Source organism: Plasmodium brasilianum, chromosome 8 (genome assembly GCF_023973825.1).
Source record: "Plasmodium brasilianum strain Bolivian I chromosome 8, whole genome shotgun sequence".
Taxonomy (NCBI): Eukaryota; Apicomplexa; class Aconoidasida; order Haemosporida; family Plasmodiidae; genus Plasmodium; species Plasmodium brasilianum.
In genome coordinates, this window is record NC_090121.1 from 556,910 (window position 1) to 579,573 (window position 22,664).

General features: G+C 28.2%; 4 protein-coding genes across 4 annotated transcripts; 2 read left to right on the forward strand and 2 right to left on the reverse strand.

The window, feature by feature from the left end:
• Positions 1-778: 778 nt before the first annotated feature.
• Positions 779-4,737, reverse strand: MKS88_002300 (uncharacterized protein; the record flags this gene model as incomplete). The annotated part of the gene is made up of 3 exons (XM_067215299.1): positions 779-866; positions 1,153-1,771; positions 1,845-4,737. The coding sequence occupies 3 exons, from the start codon at positions 4,735-4,737 to the stop codon at positions 779-781; spliced, it is 3,600 nt and encodes a 1,199-aa protein (XP_067073738.1).
• A 1,598-nt stretch (positions 4,738-6,335) lies between these two features.
• MKS88_002301 (kinesin-4) lies at positions 6,336-16,481 on the reverse strand (the record flags this gene model as incomplete). Its single annotated transcript, XM_067215300.1, has 3 exons — positions 6,336-6,432; positions 6,599-6,724; positions 6,931-16,481. 3 exons carry the CDS (start codon positions 16,479-16,481, stop codon positions 6,336-6,338), a joined length of 9,774 nt encoding a protein of 3,257 aa, XP_067073739.1.
• A 1,808-nt stretch (positions 16,482-18,289) lies between these two features.
• On the forward strand, positions 18,290-18,592 carry MKS88_002302 (uncharacterized protein; the record flags this gene model as incomplete). Its single annotated transcript, XM_067215301.1, has 1 exon — positions 18,290-18,592. The coding sequence occupies one exon, from the start codon at positions 18,290-18,292 to the stop codon at positions 18,590-18,592; it is 303 nt and encodes a 100-aa protein (XP_067073740.1).
• Positions 18,593-19,410: 818 nt separating this feature from the next.
• MKS88_002303 (heptatricopeptide repeat-containing protein) lies at positions 19,411-22,166 on the forward strand (the record flags this gene model as incomplete). The annotated part of the gene is made up of 2 exons (XM_067215302.1): positions 19,411-21,768; positions 22,065-22,166. The coding sequence occupies 2 exons, from the start codon at positions 19,411-19,413 to the stop codon at positions 22,164-22,166; spliced, it is 2,460 nt and encodes an 819-aa protein (XP_067073741.1).
• Positions 22,167-22,664: the final 498 nt, after the last annotated feature.

Here is a 22,664-nt window from a genome sequence, read left to right on the forward strand (position 1 = left end):
ACGCGAACAAATAATAACAAAAAATGAAATGAAATATGGAAAAAAAAAAAAAAAAAAAACTGTCAATCATCAACTTTCCCCTCTGTATGTAGTATTAGCACCATAAATACTTACTTCCCCCCTTTATACACTATGTATGGAAAAAGAAGCTATTTAAAAAGTTACAAGAAAAAGAAGTAACCAATAGTTTTATAAAACTTCATAATTTGAAGTAGCGAAAGAACACACACAATAAGCGAACAATTAAAAAAAAAAAAAATATATTTTTATATTATACATAAATATATATATATATATATATATATATTATACATATATATATATATATATATATTTAAATTGTTCTCTATTTTAAGAGGAAATGAATATCTAAAGTTCACATTTTATTTATCGCAATTTACGCACATATACTAGAAGCGCGTTTTGGAGAAAACGTGGACAGTTTTTTGTATATGGTAATTACAATGAGTTTTTAGATTAGCAATAATTCTTAAGAAGGGAATATGTACATATATATATGTACTTATATACATGTATATTTTAAACTTTCACATTTACTGTGAATCGAATGATGCAAAATAAACTCCAAGAAAATTGTAATATTAATGAATAGAAAAAATGTGACATAAATAATAGTACCAAAAAAAAAAAATAATAAAATAAATAAATTAATAAATAAATAAATAAACAAACAAACAATGAATAAAATAAAAGCGAACAGCAATATGTATGGATAAGTAAAATACCATTAAGGCGTCCATTATGTCTTTGTCTCAATTTATTCGCCTGGGCAATCTACGACTGTTTGCTTTAAAGAATCAAAACTTACCGTTTTAGATGTGTATTCCTCCCATAAATTCGTTTCGCTGTAAAAATTAAAAATACACAAAAGGATAATTCCGTAAATACATAAAAGAACACCTGATGAACACATAATTCTCTCAGTTCGCTTTTAATAAACATATTACTTATAAATATAGTATAAAAATGAGAAAAAACTAAAAAATATGCTAAAATTATATAAATAAATAAATACATATATAAGTATTATATAGTGCCCTTCTTAACAAAACGAATATTGTACTAAAATATTATATTCAAGTGTTATAAGTTAAAAGTTCACACGACCTACTATTTTTTATAAGTACTTACGGAAAATCATAGGTGTAATATTCATCAAGAATTTGAGATATTAAGTCATCGCACACTTCTAAATAATTATTAGACTTTTTAATTTTTGTTCCACAAAGATTTATGTAATTTTTCAAGGAAAAGGCTATAGAATAAATTATTGTAAAAACGCTTACATCGTAATCGGTAAAAAGATTGTAAAATAAAAAATTGAAAATTCTTTGTATATTTAAATTATTTTTAAGTTTATATTTTAAAATTAAAATAGTACTTAATGATATAAAATGCTGAATGAAATTTAATACATATTTTCTAGTACTATAAAAAAAATTTGCGTGTGTTTTTTTCATAAAACGTTTACACATATTACACATATATTTATAATTAATCAAAATTAAACTTTTCTTGCATCTTAAAAATTTATATTGTTTCTTTTTTTGTTTTTCAAATTTTGATCTCTTGATTATTATTGCACTATCCTTATTGAAGATATTGCATCTTAGAATGGTTAATTTAACGATATCAGTAAGAACATTTAAGCAGGTTATAAAAATGTATAAAGAACTATTCAAATAATATTCTTTAAAAGGTTTTTCAAAATCATTTTTTATTATAATGCAATCTCCATAATTTGCATTTTCTGTCTTACACTTCTCCGATGTTGAAGTATATTCATTTCTTCCCTTTTTATAATTTTTTTTTTTTTTTTTTACCATGTCTTAATTTATTACTATAGAAAATAACATTATCTTTTTTTATAGTATTCAGTGCTTTGTTACAACATAAAAATAGTAAAACGCAGATTTCATGTAATAATTTTTCATCCTTTCCACTCTTATATATGCTCACATATAAATGATAAAGAACTATGACGGATAACGAAAAACAGTTACTTGTGCTTCTTGAAGTTAAAAAAAATTTAAAAGTAAAAATTGGAGCTTTGCAAATGTTTATAATAAGTTTTTTATATTTATGCTCTTTTTCGCCATAATTCGGAGTTTTATCAAATAGAATAAGAAGCGTTTTTAAAAAATCTAAACAGAATGTGAAATGAGCATTTGTTTCTTGCGATATATAATTATGTTGTGAACATAAATATTTCTTATTCTTCTTAAAATTTGAAAATATGTTAGTGTACAAATTATCCGTATTAATTTTTTTCAAATGGTATTTCAATTTTATTCTTTTTTTTATTCTACTGAAAAAGTTTTTAAAAAAGACGAACTCCATGGTTTTTGTAGATCCGCAATTTTTATAATAAAAGTAAGATATTTTTAATAAAAGATTTTTAAAAAAATAAAAATTTGATGAATTAAAGAAGACCCATTTATTTTCTTTTGGCATTAAAAACACTATAATAGTAAGATATAGATCCTCGAGCAGTATTATAAATACACGTTTAGAATTTCCTTCAGCCCTGCTATATTTACCATATTTAAGATGACTGCACGCTTTTTTTATTATTTCTTGCATAAACAATAATTTTTTACTACTTTCATTATAACATCTATTCTTCTTTTCACTGTACCAATATTCAACAGTTGTAAGTATGTTCTGGTCGTTCCATATTTCCTCCATTTTTGCTATATTTTCAAATACGTATATTGCTTGAATAAATATATTTTTTATTAAAAAAAAAAATTCGTTGGGAAATTCGTTGGGAAATTCATTGGAAAATTCATTGGAAAATTCATCGGAAAATTCATTGGAAAATTCGTATGGCTGATTTTTACTTAATTTTTTAATTGACTTTAACATATTTATGAAAAAAAAAATAAAGTAAACATTCCAGCAGCTCCTATCAGAGAGCAGGCTGAAAAGACAGTCAAACGTTTTTATCATGTTTTCTATTTCGATAATATTGTTCCTAATTATGGTCTTTTTATCGAACATATTATTATATTTATAAAATAATTTTTCTTTTTTTGTTTTAATTTGATCAATTATATAATTTTTAAGTAAACAGTTTTGACCTGAAGTATTTTTATAAAAATTGTCATATTTATTTGCTATGTCCCTCCATTTTTCGTCTTGTGCATATTTGTTTGAGATTACATCATGCATATAGCTCATATGGAATAGAATTAAATTAGTCACTCTATCTATTTCATTTTCTACATTTAATATTCTACATATGTCTTTTTCTATTCGTGTAACACTGGTAGGAGTAGTGTTCCTAATAATGGCATCTTTACCCTGCGCAAGTGCCGCTTTTTCATTGTTACATTTCACGTGTGAGGATAAAAAATTCATTGATAATAAACAATTCTTAGCAAATAGACGTATATCTGAATTTTCTACATAAAGCAAATGTATAAGCAGATTAAAATTTTTCATTAAATTTGAAAAGAGATTTTTATGATTTCCATTTTTACATTTCGCAATTAACTCCAATACAAAGACAATAAATCTTTCTGATTTCTTCCTATTATCTTTAATATAGTATGTATATAACTGCAAAAAATCGAAGACTACTAATTCGTGATTACATAATTTACATAATTTTAAAACTATATTTACGCATTCATGTATGATATAAATAGTTAAGTCATGTTTAATAGCTAAATGGATAACTGTGTTGTATATTTTAAAAATTAATTCATCACTTATAGTGTCTGAAATGGTATTAAAATTATAGTTAACGTGTGTAATCATTTTTCTTTTTTTTCTTACTATCTCTTTACAATTAGCTGTTTTTATTTTTTTATACAATGATTGCTTATTTACTTCCTTTTCATCATTAAACACTATTACTCGATTTCTTTTATTTTTATAATTTTCCTTCTCAAATATGCTGTTACTGTTATTAAGTGAACAATGTTTTTGAACTGGTGGGATGCGATTAAAATAAGTGTCTACGTCAGAATTATCATGCTCAAGATTTTCTCTAAATTCGTTATTTTGAATTTCTAATTTTTCGTTTTTAATGCTGCTCCAATCAACATTGTCGTTATTATCATTATCATTATCTCTTTCATCAGCTACAATTTCAGTGCATACATGCTTTATAATTTGCTTAAAACGGAAAACAGTTATATCGGTACCATCAGATGCCGCTACTGTAGCTGCTGCATTTGTTCTTTCTGCCGCTTCTGCTAGTGCGTATTTTTTAAAAGTATTCGAAATGATAAAAAGACTAATGTAATTTAATTTTGCAAATATTTCAATGTGACTGTTCTTTGTCCATTCATTTGTAAATATTAAATCGCAGAAAATTATGAACGACAGAAATTCCATATATCCGTTTACATTATTTACTTTATTTAATAACAAAAATAATGTGTTCAAACATATAAAATAAATATTTTGATACTTAAATGTCTTGTGGTTGTTTTTTATTATATCTAAACAAATACCTATTAAAAAATTCAAATCTCGAGATGGACAATATTTCAAGTCTTCAAGTATATAATCCATTAAAAAATGCCTATATGAACTAGCCAAAAAATCACTTACATCTTCTAAAGTACTATGGCTGGCGTAGTTATGTAATAAACCAGTTAAATTCTTTATGTATTCTTCTCTCCCTTTTGCATTTTCCTTTTTATCACAACTGAAGGAATTCCCTTCAACTATTAAGCTTGCGCCCCTCTTCTTATCACCCATATTGGCATCATCAGGTGCGTATGGAAGTAGATTCCTACGTACTTAGGTACGTATTTATTTACGTATGTATATATGTGTGTATATAAGTATGTACGTATATGGTATATGTCCATACGGATATATATAATCGTGCATCTATATGTATATAAGCTTTTACTTCTCCTAATAGGCGAAATATTGACACGCAGATGGGAACAATAATAAATTAAATGGACGAATTAACTTTAAAACAAGGAAAAAGAAAAAGGTCCTATGAAAAAAGAAGCTTTCTATGGGGATCATACGAATGTTTGTAAAAGATATTTATACATACATATACATATACATATGTGCATATTCACGAACTCATTGTGCTCTATATTTTTGAAGTTCCCTTTGAAAATAAAGAAGGAAATATAAAAATAAAAAAAAAGCAAAATTATAAAATTATAAAATCGCAAAGTTTGCGGCTATCACTAGTGCACCATAAAACATACATAAAACGCTTGCTTAACATTTCCTGTAAACATATGCAAGTACTGCACATGTATAATACTACGAATTTTACATTTGGTTGAACTGCCTTATAGCAAATATTAATACATAAACGAAAAAAGTTTAACAGTGTAGGAAAATATAGAAAAAAGTAGAAAACATGTATTAAAAAATTTTATATTAAGGAAATAAAAGTAGTGTCAGTATTCACGGTATCATGTTGCATATGTGTTATATATATATATACATACCCTTCATTTTCATATGAAAAATTAAAATACATAATTGTGAATCGCTTTCTCATGAAGTATACTTAGTATATATAATACTGCATATGTAGTACTGTATATATTCTACCACTCCTTTTGCATGTGATATATTTATATAGAACAAAGTTTTGGTACATTATTCATAGTATAAATTTTTTTTCTTATTTTTTTTATCCTTTCTACAACTTTTAAGAGGGCTTACAAAATAAGCCAAGCAAGTTAAAAAAAAGGATCTTATTTTAGCTTTTATATTTTTATGAAATAAAAAAAAAATGGCTTGCTTTTTCTAAACACTCAAAAATGTTTTATATACTATGAAGAATGAGTCCTATATAATAACATATAATACGTACATTTTTTTTTTTTTTTTTTCCTCCAAATGGAACAGTTTTAATATAATTTAATTTTGCTTCTTTATGCATACATGCACAGTGATACAAAGTTATATATAAAATTTGTACAAATGTAAAGGCTTAGCAAAACAAACAATAAAAAATTAGTAAAACAAATCCGAAAAAAAATATGAAAAAAATTTTGAAAACAAAGCCGAAAAAAAATATGAAAAAAATTTTGAAAACAAATCCGAAAAAAAATATGAAAAAAATTTTGAAAAAAAAGCCGAAAAAAATAAATGACCAAAAATTCATTAAAGCGTCACATATATATATAAGGCTACTAATACATTTGTAGACATATTTATAATATTATATTTCTTAGGAGAATAAAAAATGGCTTTAAAAATGCGCTATTCAAAATAAATATTTAAAAATAAATAAATAAATATATATATATTTATATATATACACATGCACAGATATAAATATACACATAATGTTAAAAAGAGAAAATATAATATTATTTTTCATAAAAAAGTTTAATCGATCCGTCGCTAGACGCAGTTAAAAAGCTGCTTTCGTGACTTACAACCTTGTTGATGGTATTTGACGAATGCCTAAAAAAGAAAATTATTATAGCGCATATTACTTATAGAGCTTTACAAGATTTCATGCGGATCCATATAGTTCAAATGCAAGTCTGTATCTGAGAAGGACATGTTGCCCGTTGACACAGATGGGTATGCGCATAAGTATACATGTACATATATACGTGTATCATACCTGAATGTTTTTCCCAGCTTGTTTACTGTTAATTTTAATTGGTTATTATAAATTTCCATGTCCAATAAAGACTTTTTATTTTCATTAATTGAAAGATTGCATTCCCATAATTGAATGAATCCGTCCCTGCAAATGTGAATAGGAAAATATTGTTCAAACTGTTCAAATTGTTCAAACTGTTCAAATTGTTCAAATTGTTCAAATTGTTGTACATATAATACGAAGCGGGCAACAAAGGAAAATGGTTAGAAGAATAAAAAAATATATATATATTATGAGCACTGCTTAACAGTGACAGCACCACTAAAAGGTAGTAGCACCGCCTCGTGTACCTATCCGTTGTAATGAGGTTGCTTCCCTGATATTTGGATACACTCGTTATATCAACCATGTGAGCGTTCTTAATAATTTTCATAAATTTGTTATATTCATTTGTTGTGTTATCTGTTGAGTACAGCCAAAAACGAAGATGTGAGTCCCTACTTCCAGATACAATTAACGAGTCATAATTTAGAATGTAATTTTTGTAATCATCTAGTTGTTCATCCATATTGAGATTATTTTTTATTAAATCATTAAGATTAAAATGACAAAGAGATGTACACCAATCATACGAAGGAGGGTAAAAAGATACCCATCCTTTTTTCCATATTTTCACAGTTTTATCTCTACTAGCTATAATTATATTTTTTAATATGTTGGAATCTTTTATATCATTTTTTCCATTTTTTTTTATTGGAATATGTGTAATATATTCAATTTTATTTGAAATAGGGATTTTGGCTAGCCACATGTTATCATCATTTTTTCGTATATCAAAAACTTTTATAAAATTTTCATTTCCACATGCACATATGCAATATTCTGACTCAAAATTTTCGACATTTTTTATTACTTTTATTTTGTCTCTTACCTCTTCATCTAGCATATCTGTTTTCGTACTAATATTATTTATTCTATTTTTTGTTTCGCTCATCTCATCCTCTTTACGATGTACAAAATTTTCATCATCCATGGGAGATTCATAATTCATTCCTGTATAATAATTTTTTGCATTCTTCTTATTATTAAATAAGTTAGTATTATCTATATTTTCACTTAAGTCTTCATAGCTACTAACCACAAAGGGGCCTTGCTCATTTGATGCCCACCCATCTTCTTTATTGGATTTATATGTATGTGTATTTCTAAACATGAGAGGTATGTAATTAGATTTATCATTTAATAGAGAAAGTAATAAGCTTCCATCATTTTTATCACTATAATAATATTTTTGTACATATCTAGGATATGCTCTTATATCAAACAAATGTACGTAGTTATTTATACCAGCAAAAAAACAAGTATTTTGAAAAGAAATAAGTAAACTGTTTATGAATGAACTTTTTTCATTTTTTATGTTCAAATGATCATAATTCCATATCGCTTTTTTACCATCCCATAACTTTATATTATTTATAGAACTACTTAAGAATTGTAAACCTTTATCATTCGTTTCTTTCACACATAAACCACTAACTCCATATTTATGACAATTTTTTATGCATACCGTTTTATATTTTTTCTGTCTTCCTAAATTGTTATAATATATAGTATCCGCATTAGTCTCATTATCATACTTATTATTACTAAATATTCTTCCTTTAAAATGTTCCTCCATAATGTTTATATTAGCTAAAGTTTCACCACTTATAGTTAGGTCATTCATTTTATTTCTGAACATGTTAATAATTTCGTCCTGTGTTTTCTCTATTTTTTTCAAATCATAATATTTAGTACGGTCATCAAAGCTTTTTTTTTGGGATACCTGTCCATGCTTATCACCATCATTGTGATAACTTCCATCCTTTTTGCAACTGCACGAAGCAGCAGTTACTGCATTCACTTCAGGCTTTATATCATATGTTTTAGTCCCTGTACTATTTTGTCCAACCAAAACTGTATGCTTACTACTTCCCTTAGTATGTTCTGTCACGATGTTGTTTACATTTTCCCTCTCTATGAATTTTGATTCTGTATAAATGGAGTTTTTTTTTTTTTTTTTTTTTCTGACTTTCAATTTATCCTTCACATTGTTAATTTCGAAGTTATTCGTATCATTCACTTTTCCATCGTTTATATTAGTTTCTTTATTAATGCGTACTTCGCTAAATGTGGTATCACTTAACATCTTCTTCCTCTTTTCCTTACATACATCATTAATACATACATTTCTATTATTTAATTCTTTACTGTCACAACTTTTAGATTTAAGGCAACAATCCTTTTGCTGTATGTTCTTCACTCCGTTTGCACATGAGTCATTGAGAGCAATAAGAGCATTGGCCTTGTACACAGCCTTTAAATCTTCCCCACCCGCAAGCTCATTAGTACTGATATTAACGTTGTGCTTGTCACTGCGACTGTTACTGCCACTATCAATTCCATTTACATTGAAATCGGCATTGTTCATATTACTTTTCTTTCCCTTTCCTTCCCCATTTCCACCATTTCTACAACTGCTATATGGAAGTGATGGATCAATGCTATGATCAACCCCGCTACCATTATTTTCCTTATTGGCATAAATATAACAGTTATCAATACTCTTCCTCTTTATGCCAAAATTTGAAAATATATCATAATGCATTTGATCATCCAAATGGATGGTACTGCGCACCATCACCTTGTTATCATTTACAAAATTTCCCCTTACTCTGTTAATGTACAAGTCATTTCCATATGAACAGTTCAATTCCTTTACTTTCAAATTTTCATCTTCTAATTTTTTTCTACAATTTACATGATCATAATTGACTGATAATTGATCTAAGTTGCTTTCAATAGATAAATCTTTTTGAACATCAATGTTAATACAATTTTGATTTAAATCAAAGGGGTCTAAATGTCTGTTCACCAATTTTGTTGAATAATTATTTTTAACAATAATATTATTACTCTTTGATAAAACTACTCTTTTTTTATTGTAATGATCTAAATAAACACTTCCCATTAGTCCACTTCCAAAGCTTCTCTTTTTTATATTTGTTGTATTGCTATTCTTTTCTGTGTCTGTGAATAATTCCCTTGATGTGCTAAATGTATTTCTTCTCTTACAATCATAAGGAAAAATAAATGCACCATTATTCATATGATCCCCATTATTTTTGTCATATATGTATAAATCCATAATGTCATTTGTTCCTTTTCCCTTTTTCAAATTTTCAAAATTAAGTAAATCAATAATTTCGTTATACTTCCTACCACAAACGGTATTTATTCGGTTAGAGTAAAATTGACCATTAGGCTTATTCAAATAATTAGTACTAATTGGTCCTGTAAAACTGTTGAGTGCATTACTTAGATAAAAATAGTTATTATAAATTTTTGATATAAACATATTTTCGGAATATATAAATTTCTTTAACGATATTATCTTTCGTTCTGCTTCTTTTCGTTTTTTTAAATTGTATTGTACCTTGCTAAGTAAATGTTTTACTATCTTTTGCAATATGAACTGTTCCTTTTCTTTTCTCATATCTTTTTTTAGTTTTCTGATCAGTTCGTTCGACTCGCTTAGCTTCCTTTCATAGTACAAAACGTCTTCATCTGTTTTTTCATCAAGAGGGACGTTCGGGAAGATTGAACCTTTGTTCTCGCTTCTTTCGTTTTCGCTTCTTTCGTTTTCGCCTCTTTCGTTTTCGCTTCTTTCGTTTTCGCCTCTTCCATTTTCGCCTCTTTCGTTTTCGCTTCTTTCGTTTTCGCCTCTTCCATTTTCGCCTCTTTCGTTTTCTCCTCCTCCGTTTTCGCCCTTTTCTTCCTCACTTCCTCCGCCTTCACCTTCACCTCTTTCTCCTTTATGTCCTGCTTCTCCCGTTTTTTGTTTATTTGTATGTTTCTTAAGGGCTACTATTTCCCACTCATCATTTGAATTGCTGCATATTTTCCCTTCTGTGTTATTACATAGAATATGTATTTTTTTACCATCAAGTGGTTCTTCTACTTTTTCCACGAGAAGACTAATATTTCCACTCCTCTCTACATTGATTTCTTCACTCCCTTTCCTACATTCACCCCATTTACCACAGCCGATGCCTCCTTCACTTCCCCTTACTCTTCCACCCCGCTCTTCGTCTTCATTCTTCCTTTTTACGTATAAGGCTTTCAATATTTTCCTAACTTGCTTGTTCATGCCTTTTTCCCTCTCCAGTTTTGCTTTTGTAGACGAAAGCTTCTTCTTTTTTTTGAAAAATTCCTTTAAATATTTGTTAATTTTAACATTATTTTTCAAATTATTTTGAATCGCATACTGACTTATATTGGACTTGCATAAAGAGTGATCCAAAAAGCGGCTGTTTTGGATGTCGCAAACGGATACGTTTGATTCACCTAAAGGAAGATTGCTCAGTGAGAGGATATTGAGATCGTCCTTCGTTAAGCAGTTATTATCACCAGTGCCACTTTTACTACTGTTACAATTACTACTACTACTACTACTACTACTACTACTACTACTTCTCTCTCCTTTTTTGCTGCGACTGTCCAGCTCTCTAGGGGAGAACACTTTGCCTAATATTTGCTCGCTAAATTTTGAAACACCTGTCAATTTAGGCCCCTTATAATCATCATTATTATTGTTATCATTATTATAATCAGAATTATTATCTTTATCGTCATTAGTGTTATCATTATTATCATCATTATGGCTATTATTAGCACTCTTGGAACGTGGGTGAGCGATGTGCCCTTTTTTTCTACTAATTTTTCCTGCCTTAGCATTTATGCCTTTTTTTTTTAATTTTCTTAATTGTTCATTTAATTCTTGATTTCTTTTGAGTAATTTAGTATATGCTTGCTTACTTACTTCTTCTTTTTTTTTCAGTTTATTAATAAAATGCTCTTCTCTCTCATGTAACTTGGTTATTATATTTTCCTTTTTACGTATAATATTAGTATGCTTTTTTTGCTCTTCTTTTAGGAGTGTACTTGTTTTTAAAAAATTATTTTTCATTTTGGTGATGTCCACCTTTAAGTGTTTTATCACCTGTTCATTATCAACTAACTTTTTTTGAATCTTTTGCTTCTCATTTGTTATTCTTACTATTTCCTTCTTCATATCTTTTATTTTTTTACAGTTCTTATCATTTTGACTATTGACTTGTAACATTTGCAGTTTTTTTTTTAAACTCATTATACTGTTCGTTAAAAGTTCATTTTTTGCATTATACTTTTCCTTCTCTTTGTTAACCTTTTTAAATTTGCATATATCGTCTTTTATAATTTTATGCAATTTGTTCAATTTATTTTTCAGAAATTTAGGAGAAACGTTACTACTATTATATGGGCTACTTCCATTAGTTGAGTAGTTACTTTCCTCATATATATATTCTTCATTGTCATCCTGACTGCTTCTTGTCATATGCAGTTTACATCCTGCACATTTAATTAGATCTGCGTCAACATTCCTTTCATTTTGCTTGTAACGATCACTGGAACTGGCATTATTTGTTCCCCCGGCCATTTCGCGCGTTTCGCTCTTTTCGAAGTTTTCATTAAGCCAATTTTTGTGTCTACATTTCTGCAGCCCCTTTCTACCACTTCTTCTCACGGACAAGCTGCCAACCTTAACAGTGTCATCACTGACACATAAAATATCAGACGAAATACTGTCAGCCCATTTAGCGTTGTCAATTTTGCTTGAGCAATATATCGGCTTACCATTTACACAGTTGTTCATATATAATAATGGGTTGCAATAATTTTTGTGCATTAGAACAAATTTCCCTTTTTTGTATTTATTCCACAAAATATGGTTACGTGTAAGTTCATTTGGCCCTTTATCATTTTGGCTATTTGTTATATAACTAGCAAAAGGGTTATAACTTTTATTAACATCAATTTCTGTATCTGAATAGATTTTTTTTTTTATAAAATTTTTTACCAATTTATTTTTCACTTCTCTTTCAAACGGTATGTCACTAAAATAATTCTTTTCCTTACATTCTGAAAAAGATGGCATATAAATATTATTTAAAGGATAATAAATTGATTTTTTCAATAAACTTAAATTATAAGGGTATTTTTTCTCTCTCATATTTTTGCTAACCCTAGACTTTTTTTTCTTATGTTTGTATTTCCCATATGCTATAGTCAATTTTGTATTTTTTTTCATCCTTTTAACCATTTTTTTCAGTTCGTCAATTTTCTTTTCGTATGCTTTATTTTTTTCAAATATAGAATTATATTTTTTATTTAGGTCTTTCAGCCTTTTCTCATTATAGCGATTGAGTTCGTACTGTCTGAATATGCGTTCGACTTCCTTTTTATCTTCTTCTAAATTAAGGAAGAGATATTTACTTTCGAAAGGCGTGAAGTCGTGGTGGAGGTACTGATCCAGATCAAGATCTTCGTTGCACTTATCGCTACATGTATCGTTACAGTTATCACTGTGACCGTTCTTCCAGTGATATACTTTTTTGCATCCTTCCATTATATTTTTCCTTCCGCAAAGTTTGCTCGAATTTTCTGTTTTGCCATAAAATAACCCCTCTAATGGTACATTTTTCGCGTTAAATAATTTATCCCAAATTTTTTCCCTAGAAGCCGTAACAAGATCCTTATTCTCCTTCATATCTTTTTCATATTCTTCTACTTTTTCAACACATATATTTTCATTAATATGTCCATTTTCGTTCTCATTCTTATTCTCATTTTCTTTGTGTTGATTTGTTAAAGAAATAGCTTCATTACATGCGGGGGGACATACATCGAGTTTGTATGAGTCATAAGAGCAACCATTTACAACACTAAAATTGTTCTCCTTTTTGCTGTTCTGACCATCCTCTGATTTATTCTCGGAGGAGTTAACTGCCCAGCTGTTGTAGATATTACCACTGTTACTGTTGTTCGCATCGTTGCTATTGTTCGCATCGTTACTATTGTTCGCATCTTTGCTATTGTTCGCATCTTTGCTATTGTTCGCATCGTTGCTATTGTTCGCATCGTTACTATTGTTCGCATCTTTGCTATTGTTCGCATCGTTACTATTGTTCGCATCGTTGCTATTGTTCGCATCTTTGCTATTGTTCGCACCGTTACTACTGTTCTCACGAATACTACTGCTAGTAGTCTCACTATTGCTCCTGTGTAGGGTATCATTTTTCTTAACTGTAAAGCAGTGTTTTTCCCCTCGTCTGCATGCATCATTACAATCATTACTAAGGCTGATTGCTGTACCTTCTTCAATTGCCGTATTAGAATAGTTTGTGAAATCATAATTTTTATATGTTATCTTTTCTTGAACGTATGATTGACTATTTTTTTGGAACAAAATAGGATCTGAAGTCACCAGGAAATTATTCGTCGCAATATTGTCTGACTTGCTACTCTTTTGTAATGGAACAGCACAGGAAGATTGATTATTACTGCTACGATTACCACTGATGCTACCATCGTTACTACCACCTTTGTAACCACCATTACTACCGTTATTCTCATTGTTGTAACTGCTTGCATGTCCATGGGCGTCATAAACACTTGCGAATTTTGTACCCTGCTCATGCGATTTCATCCCCCAGTGAATAGCTTCCTTTCCCAGTGCAACACCACGAACATATGCTGCTTTAGCTTTAGTAGTATAAGCCTTACCATTCGATGGATCCACAGGGCAGCTATTCGTATTCTGTACAATGCTATAATAATTGTTTTTTGAATCGTTTGGTGTATACTCATTTTTATCCCTTAACAAAGTTAAATAATAAAATATAAGACAAATTAATTTTTTTCTTTTGATTTTTAATTTTTTAATTCTTTGCATCAATAGTTTATTTTGGTTGGTTAAAACTTTCAATTTTGTATCATCTATTGTGTTATACTTGTTCTTACATTCAATTTTATTTTTTTTTAGTTCTAGATTTAAGGTGTATAGTTGTTTCCTTAGATCATTAATAACTAAGCTGTTAATATCATAATTAATTATTGGGCTATTTTTAATTTTTTTTGTTCTGGCAGCATACTTAATTGTGCTAAATGTTTCATAAAAATCTGCTGCATCCGTGCTTATACATGCAATCATAATAGTTTTACTATTTCCACCGAGAGAATCTTGTAATATTCTTGTTAATTTTGAATTCCTATAAGGAATATGCTGACTCTTTTTATTACTAGATAAACTATAAATAACATTACTTAATGATAACAATCCATAATTAATGTTAATTGCTTCTTTAAGTCTGTTTCCTTTCGTTTCTGCTCTTTTAGCTCTTTCACTCCCTGCTAAGTCAACAAAATGAAACTTTGAACATATCACCTCACCTTCATTAGTATTATTGTTGCAACCTTCCGTGATATATAAGTCTTTAACTATTTCGCATTCTTTAGTTTTATAATCCACCTCATCACCCCTATCATCAGTTTTATTCTCCCCCATCTTTGCGATAGCTTTCGTAATTCCACCTCCACTTCCACCTATTTCACTTGAATCCATGCCATTAACACTATCTTTTTCATTTTCCTTTTTCACTGATTTTTTCCGTTGTATTAGATTTATTGTAAAAATAGCATGAGACCTACTTGACTTGTCATTCATAAAAGTCCTTTCTGTAGTTCTAAATAAATTCCCTCTATGCAAAATTGAAAAAACTTCTCTTGCATTTTGCACTTTTGCATTCTTCACCCCCATTAATATTATTTCCTTTGTGTTAGTATCCTCTCTTATGGATATATTTTTATTTATTTTTTTTTTTTTCCTTTTACCCCTTTTTCCACTTTGATTATTGTCATTGATGTTAGCGTTTATGTTACTGTCGATGTTGCTTCTAATGTTGGTGCTAACATTACCGTTACCATTGCCCTCGCCATTACTGTATAATTTGTCGTTGTAGTCTTCCTCAACGCAATCAATCAAATCGATAATCTCCTCGTTGTATATTTCGATGTAGGTACAGGATACATCATAGTCTATTGTGCTCTTCCTTTTCTCGATAATATTATATATATCATTTAAGAATCTTGGTAAAATACCAACAGTATGTGAAAATTGGTTCATATAATCAAAGCCCATAGTAAATGTTTTACCTGACCCTGTCTGACCATAAGCGAAAATAGTACAGTTATAACCTTGAAATAAATTATTTAAAAATTTATCTGATATATAGGAATATACTTCTTCTTGCTTCGCTTTTTCGGAAAATATTTTATCAAATAAGAAATTTTGATTATTTATATAAAGATAGTTATTATCGTATTTTATACCTTTTTCCTCCGTACAATTTGTTTGTTCTGTTTTGTCATCTTCATTTATTTTGCTCCTTTTTTTCCTGCATCGTATTCGTATAAGTACTTCACAGTGGTTATTACCACCACTATGCGCATTGTTATTACCACCACTACGCGCATAGTTATTATCACCACTACACGCATTGTTATTATCACCACTACACGCATTGTTATAAGCACAGTTGTTTTTGTTATTGTGCACCTTTCCTATTAGATCTGGGACTTCTTCATCATCGGAACTTAAATTATTACTACCTATCGATTCTGAAAACCCCTCTTCACTTGAAAACACATCGTCCTTTTCAAATTCATAATCATTTCCCTCTACTATTATGTTTGCATTATTACACTTCTTAATTGTGCTCATATTTTTCGTTATGCTCAAAAATGTACATTTACCATTACTGTCATATTTGGCTACATTGGATGAAACATTACTGTAATGTTTGTTAGACCTGATTTGGTCTCCATCATCTTTACTTAAAGAAAGTAAATCATCATTTCGACTAAGAGTACCTAACTGTTTACTTCTTTCCCTATAAATCTTCAAACTATTCTCATCATTTGCTTCTTTTCGATTTTTTTTTTTAAGGAAAGTTGTGTCTTTAACTACTACAAACTCGTTCATACTTATGTAATCAAAAAAAAAAAAAAAAAAAAATTCATCTATAATACTAAACTGGTAAGTATGCTACACGCATATAATACACTTGCATATGCGCACATATGTGTATATAAAAGGGTATACATATGTAAGTATATAATAATGGTGGTCACCTATGCCCACATTTGCGTATACCTGCTATCATAAATGCAAAAGTAATTCAACTATTTTTGTGATATTAAATTATAAAAATATTATTATTACACTAACACTTCGGTAGCCTTTAATTATAGGTAAATCCAATAAAACAGCTCAAATAGTGATCAGATTTTTTTTATAAATTCAAATGTTTGTAAAACATTTAATTAAAAAAAATAATAATAATAAATAAATAAATAATAAAATATCTAACCAAACAGCTTTTTTTTTTTTCTTTTTTTTTTTTTAAATTATTTATTTATTTTCACCTCTTGACGTAACATAAAACTGTAAAAAGATAAATACTTACTTATTACGCCGACATAATGAATGTTCAACGTATGGGAAGACACAACAAAAGGTAGAATAACGCTAAAAATGAAGTCCATAAAAAGTATCCAAACTCTGAATAAACTGTCTGAATTTTCAAAAGACGTTTTATTATGCATAATATGCGGATAGAACTACTGAAAATGTACTTTGCTCAAATATAAACATTACAATTAGGTAATTTTAAAATACAAATATGCCTCTTAACAGAAAAATTAACAGCCAAATAGTGAATTTGTACAGGCATATGTCTTGTTATATACATAAACATACATAATGCTATGTCTGTACGTACTGTACTTGAATATATACTATTTATACAAAGTTATACACTTAATATATAATATATATGCATTATACTTTTAAGATATCTACGCAGTTAAATTACAATCAAACGGCGAATATATCCGACTTGGTATAAGAAAGAAACATAAATTTTCGCTTTAACAAATAAAAAATCTGATTTATTTTAATATAATTTACCTTAATTTAATTTAATTCAATTTAATTTAATTTAATTCAATTTAATTCAATTCATTTCAATTCAATTCAATTTAATTTTAAATTTATTTTTTAATTTAATTTTTTTTTTTTTCTTATTTAAAATTTATTTAAAATATTGTGAAAAAATAAGGCACCTGTAAAAATACTTAAATATGTTCTTAAGAACCACTTGTGTGTGTCATGGAAAATAAAAAAATTTTCAGGCATTCAAATTTTTACATAAAAATAATTGTAGCTATAGCACAGCTATTTATGCGTTTCTGCGAAATGTTCGAGAGCGTTAAGACTAAAAAAAAAAAAAAATACATGCTTTATCTTTTTTCCTTTTTGTTTTGCCATCTTTTTCCGTACTTCGTTTTTTCGTTTTTTCGTTTTTTCGTTTGTTCATCTGTTAATCTGTTCATTTGTTCATATGTTCATTTGTTCATATGTTCATTTGTCCATATGTTCATTTGTCCATATGTTCATTTGTTCATATGTTCATTTGTTCATATGTTCATTTGTTCATATGTTCATTTGTTCATATGTTCATTTGTTCATATGTTCATTTGTACATATGTTCATTTTTTCATCTTTTCATCTGTTTATCGGTTAATCTGTTTCTTTTTTTCTTTTTTTTTTCTCATCTCTCTTTATATTTTCCTATTCATAACACTAGCTTTAACGTTACAAAAAAAAAAATTAGAGATACGAGAATAAACGGAAAGAAAACATACTCCCAAAAGCTCGTTTCCTGAAAGAGAAAACACATTACAGGTACAGCTATAACAAAGGCAATTTTTTTGTCGTTTTATCTAAGAATGTTAACACGAAATTTTTCTCAATCGTGTACCAATACTGCACCAACATTGTATCAACATTGTACCAACATTGTACCAACATTGTACCAACACTGTACCAACATTGTACCAACACTGTACCAACATTGTACCAACACTGTACCAACATTGTATCAACATTGTACCAATACTGCACCAACATTGTACCAACATTGTACCAACACTGTAGCAACATTGTATCAACAATGTACTAACAATGTAGGAAAATTGTGCCAAATGAAGTGGTTGAACATATGCACAACTGTTCTATGTAATTCCACTTAACATATTGTGGATTTTTCACAAAAGGATATATTATATATTTACGTAATTTGGCTTTATTTTGTTATGTCACGTTACATACTACATTTTATTATGTAGCATTTTATTTGCTTCTTTAATATTTGAGGTTTGCCTTATGATAAAATGTATACACATATGTAGTTTGTTTTAAGGTACATTCTCTTTTCATATTAAATGTTCACAACAGGGTTCATGCTTTTCAATTTACTTATATGCATTTTTATATCACGTATTTCATATGTTAATTTTTTTGGCGTTTAAAATACTTAAAATATTACAACATTTTTTAGTAAAAAATAGTAGGATTGTGCAGGGGAAAACTTATATTTGAATTTGCATTATATATATATATGCATTTATTATTTTGTTTTTGAAATATATTTGCATGTATTATTTTGTTTTTGTAATATATTTGTATTTATTATTTTGTTTTTGCAGTATGTTTGTATTTATTATTTTATTTTTGCAGTATGTTTGTATTTATTATTTCGTTTTTTCAATACATTAGTATTTATTATTTTGTATTTGCAATACATTAGTATTTATTATATTGTTTTTGTAATACATTTGTAATTATTCTTTTGTTTTTGTAATACATTTGTATTTATTCTTTTGTTTTTGTAATATATTTATATTTATTATTATGTTTTTGTATTGAATTTATACTTATTTTTTATATTTCCTATATTTTTATTATTTTTATTTATTTTTTACCCCAATTTGATGACTTTTTACGTATTAAATGCTTTGAAAAAAATAACACCCATTTTTTCCGCCGTTCTGTGCATAAAATGAGAAACATGTTAAGTAAAACAAGATTCAGAATAAATGAGAAATGGAAAAGGTGTTACAGCAGTGTAGCTGAAAGGATAAGTAAAGAAGATGACTCAATAATTAACTACAAAATGGTATTAGGGTTAAAACGAATAGACATTTTTAATTTATCTTCATTATGTAGAGACTTTCATAATATCTTTAGAATAGATAAATATCAACTATTAAAATATGCTAATGATATATTACCGTATGTTAAATATTTAAGGACAAGTGAAATAGTAATGATTTTGCATCATTATACTTTTATAAATTATAACAATCATCAATTTTATAATACACTTTGGACACAAATAATAAATAAGTTGCATGATATGGATTGTAAAGAACTAGCACTTATTATTTACAGTATGGGGAAAATAAAATATATGAATAAAGAAATGATTTTATTTTTTGAAAAAGAAATAAAAAAATGGGCATCAAAATTAACAGGAAGAGATTGTTCCTTAATATTAAAAGGAATGAAAAATTTAAATTATGACAATGAGCAAATCTTTTCATTAATATATGAAAGAATATTAAATATTACTGATCAACTTAACTTGTTAGATATATGTATTATTTTAAATACACATAGTAAATGTAAAAATATAAATATACGTGTATTCGAAATTTTATTAAATAAATCCTTAACATTTTATTCTTCTTTTAATGAACAGTGTATAGGATCTATCTTATGGAGCATCAGCAATGCGAACATCAAAGCGGAAAAATATTTCGCTTTGTTATCCTTAAGGTTGCGCCTACTTATGCACAAGAAGCTGCTTAGGGAAGGACACATAAGGGGGCAAGAAGACACCACTGGTGCCCACGGCAAGAGTGACAACAGTATTAGCAGAGTCAGTAGTGACAACAGTATTAGTAGAGTCAGTAGTGACAACAGTATTAGTAGTGGTAGCCGTGTCAGTAGTGATAGCCGTGTCAGTAGTGGTAGCCGTGTCAGTAGTGATAGCCGTGTCAGTAGTGGTAGCCGTGTCAGTAGTGGTAACCGAAGTAACAATGATGAAAATTGCTTAAACGGGGATACGAATAACAGGAACTGCACGCATAATGAAGATAGCGACTCTTACGATAATAGCAGCTTAACTGTAAGCTCTCAAAAGGGTAATACAGAAAAAAGTGAATCGGGGATGTACTATGGGAATAATAAAAATAATTTGAGGGATAAAATTGTTTCTTCTGATAAAGCAAAATGTACAGATATTAACAACGTTAATAGCGGCACAGTTAGTAGTGGACATGCCAGTCGTAGCACCTGTGAAGAATATGTTAAAGATGAAATGCTTGAAGATAACCTATCTGAGGACACAAACATCTTATGTGATAATACTGAAGATACAAACAATTTGAATTTTCAAATTAATCCTAATAGTCGATGTAAATATGAAAATGTAATACCATCAATTATTTATTCCTACGGCAAACAAAGAACATATATGAAACATCATATTAATTTTGACAAAAGTTTGTACAATTATATAATGAATAGTTACAATATAGAAGAAGGTATTAACAATGCACCACTAGATACATTATACATATATGATATTTCTAGAAAGATTTTAAAAAATAATAATATTTTTAATAATAATGCGAATGAGAAAAATAAAAAAAATAATAAAATAGTAAAATATCATACCAAAAAGAATTATTATAAAGATATTATATATATAATAAATAATTATCTAATATTTTTTCTAAATAAGGTGCATTACAATGACTTAAAAAATGTGTTATATGGTATAGCAAAAATTGAAATGTCTATTAATAAAAAACTATATCATAATATATTCGAATTAGTTATTATTTATGTAAAACAAAATATGTATAAAAGTTATGAACTTATTAATTTATCAAGATCTCTGTCCTTGTTACCACATGTAAAAGAAGATGTATGGAAATGTGTTTTAGATTATTATAAAAATAACTTTCTTTCAAACACAAGTGTAAAAAATAATTCTTATTTATTTTATATCGTTTCCTTTGTAAAAAAACTACAAAATAATTCAAATTTTCATTTATATTTAATTGAACATATAAATAAAAAAGCTCCAACTATATCTAAAGATGATGTAATACACATAATAAGGGGATTAATAAATCTTCATTATTACCATAATGACTTAGTTAATAATGTTTCCATTTTTATTGAGAAGAATTACCAGTGTTTTAACTTGATCGATATTGTTTATATATTAAAATACTTTACATCGATGAAATTCCGGCATGTTAACATTTTTTCCTTATTTGCCTTAACAGTTCAGAAAAATAATATAACTTGTAATTACTCAATCATTTCAACAATAGCATCCTTCTATCTGCAGGTTTGTATATCTATCAGATATTCACATGCGCGTTAATGTGAAGCGTTCCACGGAATAAATAGCTTACACAGACGTGCATACATACATAAGTACATAAGCACACTAGCACAAACGTTCATATACATATGTAAGTTCATATGTCCAAAATGGGGAGGTTATATCGGGAAGCTTTCCTTTTACCTAATTAATGACAAGTGTGCATGCTTCGACCTGTTTCGTTAAATGTATGCTCTCTTTGTATGTTTTGTCATTGTGCTAATTCACCATTTCCCCGTTTTTCTTCTCTCTCTTTGTAGATGGACATATTTCCAAAAGCAATTGAGGATGTACTACTGCAAGAAAAGAAAAATAGTGAACGGAACTTTAAAACGGAGGAGATTTATTGTGATGAGGAATAAAGAACGGAGAAGCGCATATTAACTGCTGGTAAAAACAAACATGACGATGAACAACAAAGAGAACATCAGAGCGAACAGAAAAATAAACAGCAAAACGAACTGCAAAGCGAGCAACAAAGCGAGCAACAAAACTAGCAACAAAACTAGCAACAAAAAAGAATCGTTAATTTGTTACAGCATATAATTACTTCTTCATATGAATCCTTTCATATAGCGAAAAATGTACATATACCTATTACAGCATGGACACTTAAGCGTGCACATACCTTACATATACGTGCTTTACAAACACGTACCTTATGTGCCCCAATTACACACCGCCTAACTTTTGTAAAATTTGTAAAACGAACTTATATGCGCTTCATTTGATGTACATGTTCCATGCTTCTCACTTTTTTTTTGTACACTATCTTTAAAAGGAAAACAAAAAATATTTTTTAAATACCTCTGGTCAAAACCTTTTGGAAATAAATGTTCATTTCCCCATCTTCCATTTCC